General features: G+C 45.6%; 1 protein-coding gene across 1 annotated transcript; it reads left to right on the forward strand.

The window, feature by feature from the left end:
* The first annotated feature begins 788 nt into the window (after positions 1 to 788).
* On the forward strand, positions 789 to 9,897 carry ACAA1 (acetyl-CoA acyltransferase 1). Its single transcript, XM_010017881.1, has 11 exons — positions 789 to 890; positions 1,186 to 1,243; positions 2,053 to 2,132; positions 2,612 to 2,654; positions 4,618 to 4,716; positions 5,137 to 5,217; positions 7,443 to 7,633; positions 7,732 to 7,911; positions 8,613 to 8,668; positions 9,210 to 9,355; positions 9,635 to 9,897. The coding sequence occupies exons 1-11, from the start codon at positions 830 to 832 to the stop codon at positions 9,708 to 9,710; spliced, it is 1,071 nt and encodes a 356-aa protein (XP_010016183.1). The 5' UTR covers positions 789 to 829; the 3' UTR covers positions 9,711 to 9,897.
* The last annotated feature ends 1,129 nt before the right edge of the window (positions 9,898 to 11,026 follow it).

An 11,026-nucleotide genomic window follows, 5' to 3' on the forward strand; every position in this document is an offset into this window, starting at 1 on the left:
ACCCGCCTGCTCCCTGACCCCGGGCACGGCCCAGCAGCGGGCTCTGCGCCGCAGTGGTGTAAAAGACGTTTCCTGACGGTTTTAATGCCGGGGGGCGCACGGCCCAGGGGCAGCAGGACCACCAGCACCCCCAGAACATCACCCAGTGTATCGACGAGCTTCCCGGCTCCTCTTAAAGCCGGGGTAGGTCTCTCCGTGCTGCTCGAACCTGCTGTGGTCAAACAGAGCAGCCACTTGGAAACGCAGCGTCTCCCTCACCTGAGCAGCCAGGTACCAACACCACCTCACATGGACGTGCTGCCCGTCTCCTGGAGCATCCCTTTTCCTCACTGGGTGGCAATGGCAGTGTCCAGGGGCCTGGACCAAGAGTGCAAGGGTGGCCCTAAAGGATGTGCATTGCTTGTCATCCTTCGAGATAGGTCTCACCATGCTGGGGCAGGGGGAGCTGCTTCCCACCAGCTGAGGGGTCACCCTTATTTCTTTCACAAGATGAATTGAAGGGCTCTGCTTGCCAAGTCTTGTCACATAACTCAACGTAATAATTTGGTTTTGAATGCCCTACAAAGTGTCCTTTGTAGGAAGGTGAGAACGCAGCGTGTGTTACAGCGTGTGAAGGATACCTGGGGTAAAAAACATGGAGAAGAATTTTGCTTTGGTAGGAAAGCGACGACCATGGTGAGCTGAGAAGTGGAGTAAAGCTGCCTAAGCCGGTAGTCCTCTGAAGTAGCCTGGGGTGAACTGGTGACAGAGCAGTTACTGGTGGTCACTGAGTAGCGCTAATCCCCTGTGCTTTTAGGATACTACACCTGACGAACTACTGTCTGCTGTTATGACAGCCGTCCTTCAAGATGTCAATCTCCGTCCTGAGGCCCTGGGAGACATCTGTGTGGGTGAGTGAACAATGTCTGTCTGGACTTGAAAATCCTGGTCTGGATAGCTCTCTGGGACAGGCTACTCCGGGTGTCCCGTGGGATACTTGGAAGTATTGAGGGGCTGGAAGGGGTTAGTTTGCAGTATTAGGTTTAGGAAATCAGTGTGTCCTTCATCGCTGTTCTGTCACGTGGTGGGACTCTGATCTGGGTGCCAGGTGGTACCAAGCCATGGTGATGTTATATCCCTTCAGTGCGTGCAGCACAGAGCGAGGGGAATGCAGCTGATTGACTGGAATCGTATGTTTGCACTCAGGAAACGTGCTGCAGCCTGGAGCCGGCGCTTTGATTGCAAGAGTTGCGCAGTTCCTAAGGTAAACTCTCTACCTGACCGAGGTTCTTCCTCTGCTCCTCAGGCCTTGGCTACAGGGCAGCACTGGGTCTGAAGTTGTGATAAGGTTTATGCGCTCCTAGAGTGTTACAGCACATCACCTTTTGCCCAGAAATTAGACTTTGATCGGGTGTTGGAAGAACCCTGATGGCAGAGGGGCAAGGAGGCAGAGGTGAGGCTGTTTAATCCAGTTGTGCTGCCAACACAGGATTAAACAGCCTCATGAATGGGAAATCAAAGGGATTCATGACTGGGAGATCTTGTTTTGTGGGCTCCCAGCTGTACCTGCTGCTTCTCCATACTGCCAGGCTGCACTTCCCTCCACTCATTGTCCCAAAACCAAGGAGTTGTCTCAGTTCTTTCTGTTCCTTTCCCATTGTTGGTTAATGGCTTATACTGAGCTGGATCCCAGCTTCTAAATAGCCAACGTCTGCTGCCAATTGATGAGGTGCAGACACATCCCACCTCTAGCTGTGAATATTACAGAGCTTTTCAGTATTTCTGGCCCCAGTCAAAGCTCAGGAACAAGGCACACAAGAGGGCCCTGCTTACAGAGGACCTTCTGAAGACATACCTGTGGAGAAACAGCATGCAGAGCCACTTGCAAATCAAGTGTGGAAATTCTCTATGAACTTTGCTTTCTCTTGGTGCAGGACCAAATAGGTCAACAAATGCATGAAGGGATCTGTCTTGAGCTTGAGGGTTAAAGTTTAATCACATGGTTTAATGCTCTCTTTAGAGCTTTGTTTTGTCATGTCACCCAGTCTTAGTCAGCACTGTCTTGTTTTCTAGTGGTATTCCAGAGACGGTGCCGTGCTCGTGCGTGAACCGGCAGTGCTCCTCTGGGCTACAGGCTGTTATCAATATAGCAGGTAAGGGATCAGAGGCGATGCCTGCCCACCCCAAGTGCTCTTTTCTCCTGTTCATCACTGTCCAAGCAGTAAAAGTAGCAATAATGTCTGTTATAGGAATTTGGTTACTATTTATTTACTATTACTCTTTAATATTTAGTTACTATGTAGTCACTGTTACTATTTGAATACTTTTCTATCCTTGAGTGGCCCAGTTTACCCCTATAGAAGTAACTTGGTTTTCTGAGGATGAGTTCTACCATCACTTCCATATCAGGCAGCTTCTAGAAGGGTCTCTCTGGTCCTTTCTGCATGTTAGGTCATGGTTAGTGTTCAGCCCCATCAGCTCCTTGACCTGTCTCCTGTTGTGGCAGGGGGAAGGGAGGAGGGAATGCCCTGTTTCCTGCAGTGGGTGCCTCAGGCGTTCATGAAACCGCAGCTGGACTGGAAATGCTTTCGCTCCTAACAATAATAAGGCTGTTTCTGCACTGCTGTTACAGGTGGCATCCGAAATGGGTCGTACGACATTGGCTTGGCCTGTGGGTAAGGAAGTCTTTTTATGGTACTCTGTCCCTTTCTGCAAGAGCTCTTGCATGGGGAATTGGAAACCCCTTCCCACCACATCTCTTCCCCCCAGGGAAATAGATGCTGTCCTCATTTGACAAATGAGTGAATAAACTCTAAAAGTAGGACCTGAATTTACGTGGTGGCTGCAGGTGCAATTCTTGCATCTCCAGAGACTGCTGAGTACTTTCACAGGAGATCAGGTCATCTTAAAGGAGGGAAAGTGCTTGAAAATTCTTTACTTCTTCTGGAAGTTTTGGGTTTGATGACATGTCCGCTGGAGTTGCAGTAAGAGTTGAGTATCTCTTACAAGCATGCAGAAACCTGTTTTATTTGGGTCCTCTGGCCTTGCTGTAGGATACCACTTGTGTGCAGACCCTGAAAGAACCCTTCACAATTAGCTTTTTATCTGATCTCCAATTAACTAGTGTCTTAGAAGACCAGCAGCTGTCTTTGATAAGGAAATAAATGGCCTACCCATGCTAATAACTGTTCTACAGACCTACAGGAGATGTTCTTCTGCAGTGGGCAGGCATACTGTTCTTTGCTTCAGTCATATCATAGAATCATAGAATAGTTTGGGTTGGAAAGGACCTTAAGATCACCTAGTTCCAACACCCTGCCATGGGCAGGGACACCTCGCATTAAACCATGTCACCCAAGGCTCTGTCCAACCTGGCCTTGAAGACCACCAGGGATGGAGCATTCACAAGTTCCTCGGGCAACCCGTTCCAGTACCTCACCACCTTCACTGTAAAGAACTTCTTCCTTATATCTAATCCAAACTTCCCCTGTTTGAGGTAGAAGCCATTGCCCCTTGTCCTACCACTACAGTCCCTGATGAAGGGTCCAACATCATAAGAAGTGTTTATTTTGTAGAGGATTATGTAAATGTTAGGTTGGCTTTGGAGAAATACTAGTGACCACATGCATGTTCACTTCAGAAGAATGAATAAAAAGGTAAACCAAAATCTCTTAAGTTACAAATCACTTTTCTGAGTTGGGTTTATCCCAAGTCACTCTTCCCGAGTGGACTCACCCACTCTGTAGGTGGAGAGGTACTGGATGACAACACAAAACCCAGAAGCTGTGGTTTGCTCCTATTTAATACCTGATTCTATACCTTCCTTCAGGGAGTAGATGCAGCTGAAGCCAAGTAATGCACTGTCCCATATCAGAGTTTAAATTCCTGATAAGTTGCTTGGGGAAAGCCCTTGTTTTCTGCTTCTCTTGTATTTTCCAGGAATAGTTTCTTGTTTACTCTTCATGAGTGTGTTTGTGTGGTGCAGAGTAGAATTCAAACCCTCTTCTCATTGTAGGCTTCATGGTCTGGGCTGACTTGTTCACTGGTCTTAAGTGATGGCTGTGTATTCCTGCAGTAAACTTGGATATCTTCAAGCTGTTAATTCACTTGTAGGTGAAAGGTTGCAGCGTCTGGGATCAATGTCTTAAATTCTTTTCTGTTGTGAAATACAAATGGTGTAACTCACTGAAGCGTCTCTGTCACAGTTCACTTAATACTTTCCTTCTTTCACTGCCAACCAGTTCTTAACCTGTAAGTTGCATTTTTATGGTTGTTGACAATCTCACTGCAAACTTAGGTTTCTTGCTATGTTTGAGGACAAAAGTGCTGGAATCTTTATTAATTCCTTCCTAGCTGCAGAAACATGAGAAATTAACTGTTAATTTCTGCCATTGTCGTTCTGTTCCAGTGAAACAAGGACCAATTTAATGTAGCAATCTGTTTTCATTTCATAGTAATTCTGATACTGATGACTGAAGAGCCTCTGTCTTGTCCAGTTATTTTTTATTACTGGTGTTTCTGTGGCACAGTAGCAACTCACATTGTCAAGACACTGCGTTTTGGTCAGTCTTAATGGCACAAGAGCCACAAATGTACTATGAAGCACTGTTTGCAAATTCAAACTTTTCCTGTGTTTAGTGTGGAAACCATGTCCCTCAGAAGTGCAAATAACCCTGGTGATATCAGTTCCAGCTTGATGGAAAACAGCAAAGCAAGGGATTGCCTGATTCCTATGGGGTGAGTAGTTCCGCTTCCCAAAGTTCAGGAGATTTCCAGATGGTCTGTCTCCTTGGTGGCCGTACTGTTCCAGATCAATATGAATGTGGTCAACTTGGATCTGTATGTGTCGGCATCTGCCTTGGTTGTGGTAGAAGATGAATTACGTGAAATGGGAGGAGATCAGCAACTCTGATGAAAGATTTCCTTGTCTTATGTCTTAAGCTCAATGGCTTAATGAGCAAGGAAAATGGATTTGAACCATGTTTTCATCCTAGAGTTGATCTGGGATTTGCTTCTGCCAAGCATTTCTTGGTTGAGAAGGCGGCAGTTAGCTTGAGACTAAAGCCAGTGCTTGTAGTTTGTGTTGTCTTAGGAGAAGCCAACTGCAGATCCGTTAGTGTCTCACCAGATTAATTCTTTGATGTCGTTTTTTCCCAGAATAACCTCAGAAAATGTGGCAGAGAAGTTTGGAGTTTCCCGAAAGAAGCAAGATGCCTTTGCCTTGGCTTCCCAACAAAAGTAAGTGTTTGGGGTTTTTTTTGTTTAACCTTTTAGTTAGGAATAAATACAGATAGAAAACACATTGCTACTTCCTACGAGTAGTTAACTGCAGCCTTCATGTTGCCTTCCAAATCTTAATGATGAGTAAAGAAGCTTGAGAGGGTCGGAGCGAAGATTGGTGCATGTCCCGGGTTGTGTGAGGAGGAAACCCAAGTCCAGAGCTGTACTGGGGACTGTGAGACTAATGTTGTGCCTGTACCACCAGGCATTGAGTCCTGGGCAGTGAGTGCCCCCATGTTGTTTTCAGCATCCAAAGGATACAGCCTCCATGAGGTTTTTGAAATGGATGTATGGTGCAGTATTTTTCTAGTGGCTTTGGCTCAGTATCATTTGAAACTGAACGCGGGAGTTAGAAGCAGAAGGAACCTTCTAAGAGGGAATATTTAGATGTAGCTGTATCTAGAGGATGGCTGAGTTTACAAGAAGAGTCGTGTGTCTTCACTGTAGGTGTTTGGCTCTAAGTGAGTTCAGTCCTGCCTCTCATAACCTCCCTCTGAGGTCAGATCACTGCCAAAGTCAGCTGATCCCTGGGACCCGCGGGGCTGTACTGGCAGTCCAGCAGCAGGTAACATGTTAAAGACATGGCCATCAAAGAGTTAAAGTAACTGTCAGAGCTCTGTTTAAGCATCGCCCCGGTCCAATTATTTATCTAAAAAGGAAGCCACTGCACAGGCCAGTTAACCTTTAAATTCTGGCCCTGCTTCTCAGGGAACTTGGCATGCCAGCCTTTCTCACTGACACTCTACTGATAACGCAAAAGGGTATGTGAACGCGATCCTCACCTCTCACATGAGGAAGGGGGTGATTTTCTGGCCTCGGTCTCAGGATGTCTGTGGAGTTACTGATCTGTTCTTCAGCTCCTTGCTCCAACTCTCACTTACCTGGGAGTGTTAAATATTTTCATTTTATGAGAGGCTGAGAGAGCTGGGGTCGTTCAGCCTGGAGAAGAGAAGGCTCTGGGGAGACTGTAGAGCAGCTTCCAGCACCTAAAGGGCTGACAAGAAACTGTAGAGGAGCTTTCACAAGGGCACGTAGTGACAGAACATGGGGGAATGGTTTTAAACTGACGGAGGGAAGATTGAGATGAGATCTTAGGAAGAAGTTGTTCCTTGTGAGGATGCTGAGGCATTGGCACTGGTTGCCCAGAGAAGCTGTGGCTGCCCCATCCCTGGCAGTGTTCAAGGCCAGGCTGGACGGGGCTTAGAGCAACCTGCTCTAGTGGAAAGTGCCCCTGCCCATGGCAGGGGGGTTGGAACTAGATGAGCTTTCAGGGCCATTCCAACCCAAACCACTTTGTGATTCTATGATTAGTTAAAGTGTAAAGTGATGAGGGAGTAAAACAAGCTTTCAGTCTCCAGTTTGTATTCCCTGTAAGGGGTGCTCTGCTGCTAGAAGGTAAAACTTCTAAACTCTGGAGGCTTTTAAAATACCTTGTTGATATGAAAGATTAAAACTGTGTGTCCTGAGCTAATTCTAATTTAGCTAATTCCATTCTGCCCACTTACACCAGTCTGGTCATGTCATTTGTTCCCTTCTGCTAATTCAGCTGTTTGGGGACCAGACCCTGTCTTCAACGCACCTTTACTGCTTAAATTAAGTGATACCCTTCTACGTAGTCACAGTGAGCTATGCAATAAGCACTGCAACTGTTTTGGGCTGAAAGGTTGCATTTAAATGCCGGAAGACTGTACCTGGTCTATGGTTCAGAGCTCAGCTTCTCTTTAGTAGGACAAAACCAGGAATGAGTGAAGCTTTAGCCATTCCTTAGCCTATCAGAAGTTACTAGCATTATGTGGAGGCTTAGCTCATGCGCCCTCTTTAAACTCTCAAAAATAAGAATTGGTGTTTGAACAGTTGTGCTGTGACTGTACCACTGGACAAGTACAACTTCATGCTGTGAGCTGTGGGGGTCAGTCACAACGGCATTCATGGGAACAGAACAGGTTTGGGGAGAATGCCCATTAAAGTTACTCATACGTTTTCCATGATGCAGAAGTATAATGTTTGTCTTCCCATGAATGGAGCCAGGTATCGGCCTGTTGTCTTGTCCACTGTTTGGCAATGTTGTACCTATGTACTAAGTCACACCTTAGTTCATTCACTTACTAACGGCTTTCCTTGACATTAGCTCTCCTGCAGTTCACCTCCGGAATATTTTAATCTTTCCTAATCTTCTTTAACAGAGCAGCGAAAGCTCAGCAGATGGGACTGTTTAAAACTGAGATTGTCCCAGTGAAGACCACCGTTCTAGATAATCAGGGCAACCAAAAAACAATCACCGTGCACCAGGATGAAGGGATTAGGCCCTCCACAACCCTGGAAGGCTTGGCAAAGCTGAAGCCTGCCTTCAAAGAGGATGGTAGCACTACAGCAGGTCAGCTCTGTTGTTAAGCTGGTGGTGTCCTGTGGTTTACCTGCCTTGTAATAGAGTGTGCTTAGACACCAGAGGTGTAAAGAGATCTCTTCCAACAGGTAATGCCAGCCAGGTCAGTGATGGAGCAGCTGCTGTTCTCCTGGCGAAGCGCTCAAAAGCAGCACAGCTGGGACTCCCAGTCCTGGGCGTGCTCAGGTCCTTTGCTGTGGTTGGAGTCCCACCCGATGTGATGGGCATAGGGCCAGCCTACGCGATCCCTGATGCTGTGGAAAAGGCAGGTAGGAACCACTTGTCACTCACCTGGTGTTTGGCACAAGGCAAACCGGAATCTGCAGGCTGAAATTTAAGATTATATTACTGAAGCCTGTGCAGCAGTCAGCCATAGGAACAATGAACTTAGATTCAAAACGTTAAAAGAGACTTTGCCTCGGATTATTGTAGTATTGTTTGCTTGTAGTCATGTATAAATTGTCATCTGCTCACCTTTGAGAAGCTCAGGATTAAACCCCTGCACAGTCTCAACAACAGTTAACATGTGGCACATGATTTAGTGTTTGTTTAGTGCTGTTTTCCTTAATATGACCAGCATGTGCAGGTGGGGGTGTTGTTTGGTTTCGTTTTGGGGTTTTTTTACAAGCTTTTATAGCCGATGATCTCCTGTTCACTGATTGTTTTATCTTTCAGTCCCAAAATACCCTTTGAGCTTTAATCCCTCTGCAAACACATCCCACTTAATCTAAGGAAATTTGGCAAACTCGGCAACAAACTACCATGAACTGTGGTGGTTTGCAGTCTTTAGATGTTGTACATAAACATGTGTGCAAGTGTTGGATACCCCGCACGGAGCCAAGGCCTCTCTTTTTGTCATTAATGGAGTAGAACTAGAACTCATAAAGGGAGTCTGTGAGTGAATTACTCTCTTTGAGATAGTCATAAGGCAAAAATACCTCCTTTTAAATCCTGGCTTTTTAAACCATAGGTCTGACTCTGGCTGACATTGATATATATGAAATTAATGAAGCCTTTGCAAGCCAGGTAAGTGATCATCCTGTTTAAGTTGGAACTCCAAATTAAGATTTAACTTGTTCTACATCTTACATAGGCAAATGTGAATAACGTGCAAGACTCTTGGAGGTCCTTGATGAAAGATAGAAGCTTCAATACTGCGTCTTCTACAGATTTGTGATGTGCCTGTCAGAAAGCATGTGGGCTCCAGTTTGAGGTGGAGTGGATGGGCTTAGATCACTTCCCTGTGTTTGGGATTTCTAATTAGTTCCACTCTTTTCCGTTGAAAGGATGGTCTTAGCTGGAGTCAGGCCTCTCAGTACTGACTGTTTAATACTTTCAGAGCAGCTGACACAACGATGTGGAATCTGTGTAATAATAACATACATAGTTTGAGTTAAGTTCATTTTAAGCACACACCTTTTGAAGCTACTGGAGCTCCTAGGACAGGTTGCTGTCCCTTTTTATATAGGCCTGAGATCACCAGTCCTCTCAGCTCTCTGTTGCGGGAGAGCTGAGACCTAACAAAGGTGAGAGCATCTCCATGAAACCTTTCCCTCTGTCTTTCTAGGCTGTGTACTGCATTGAAAAGCTGGGCATTCCAATGGAGAAAGTCAACCCCCTTGGAGGAGCCATAGCTCTGGGGCACCCACTGGGCTGTACCGGTGCTCGTCAAGTTGTCACCTTACTCAATGAATTGAAGCGCAGGGGGAAGAGGTGAGCACTGAGGAACAGGATTAGCCTTAATGCCTCACATGTGTGTCAGTAGCTTAAGCTCAGAAGTAACCATCAGCGTGGGTTAAGCTTTCTCCATCTCTCTGGTAGATTTTGAACATGAATTTCTGATGGTCTTCTTTAGGGAGGGCTGTGTAATGTCTTGCTGCCCTTTCTAACCCACACCATTCTGTGAATCTAGGATTGCAGGATTCTCCCACCCCCAATCTGATCTAAACCTCATCTGTCTTTTTCTTAATCCCATGTGTTCTTTCCTTTCAGAGCATATGGCGTGGTGTCAATGTGCATCGGAACTGGCATGGGCGCTGCAGCAGTGTTTGAGTACCCGGGGAACTAACCTCCAGCCTACTGCTGAAACAACGCAACAGCTAATTCTCTGCCTTCCCTAATAATAGCAAATGATTTGCACTGCAAAATTAAGTGGATTCTGGGATTCATTACTAGATCTACAAATTTTAGGCATAAACTGCAAAGTAGAGTAATCCATAGAGACCTACTGAGCCGGTGGGAAAATGCAGAACTGGCAAATAGCAGCCTGACAGCAGAAACAGGTCCAGCTGAAGATCAGGTGCAGGCCCTCATGTGGCGATTACAAATGGATATTTCTAATTTAATCAATCCCTTTATTCTGTGAATACTGTCAGAGAGAAGCACTTTATGGTACAGTGGTTTTGTATGACAAATTGTCTAAAAGTGTCACTCAAAATGAAAGTGGTTGTGAAAAGGCTTTTCCAGGGTTGGCTTAAAAGATGTCACCATGTCGCAAGAAGCCTGGAGCAGCTTGTTTGAAAGCAGTGCAAAGACTTTACACTGGTTCCTTTACAACTGCATCTGTCCCATCCAAGTCATAAACGGGCTCTGCCCTCAGGTGTCCCTATTCTGGAGGCTGGGCTGTAGCTTTCTGCTTCTAACCAGGCTGTTCTGAAGCCTCCAAGGGGGAGGGTAAAGTGAAGGACTAGAATGTAATTCACACAGGAGGTGCCTGAACAGAAAGGTTCTGATGAATTGCTACAAGCCAGGACTTGAAAGTGGCCTTTCCATCTTTTTTTCCCATCTTTTTCCACAGCTCATGTGACTCTTAAGTTAAAGGAGAGTCTTATGATTAATATTTACTTACCTAACATAAAACAGATTTCAGCTTTACTCTTACTGCAAGCACTACACAAACATCAGTGACATCTCAGCGCTAATACAAATATGTATTTCATCTGGTGAAGTTCTCCCTTACCTGTTGTCTCTCTTACAATCACTGAAACTCAGCATTAACAGCTTGAAAATGAAACATCCTCGTCCACTTTGACATGTTACAAATCTGAGCTTTTTAAGACAGCCTAAAGTTCTTTGTCCTGGCTGTTGGTTTTGCACTTAATAATACAATTGGGTTCTTGCAATATATTTGTTTTCTTTTTCTGATGTTAGTTGAGAGCCATGATTAGCTAGAGCTGTGTGGTAGTGTCCTGTTCCCGTGCTGCAGCCTGTCCCACTCACCCAGGAATCATTCAGGCTGTATTTTAGAGCAAAAAGATGAAATTATTTAGCGGTTGCAGAGAGGCATTACCATCCTCAAGGGTCCTTTTTCACACCGAGGTTCCTGTGTATAGAATGAGTTCTTGCTAGTACAAATCTGGTTTGAACTAGGCAGAAGGCAACGAT

This window comes from Nestor notabilis, unplaced genomic scaffold (genome assembly GCF_000696875.1).
Source record: "Nestor notabilis isolate BGI_N333 unplaced genomic scaffold, ASM69687v1 scaffold24937, whole genome shotgun sequence".
Classification (NCBI taxonomy): Eukaryota; Metazoa; Chordata; class Aves; order Psittaciformes; family Psittacidae; genus Nestor; species Nestor notabilis.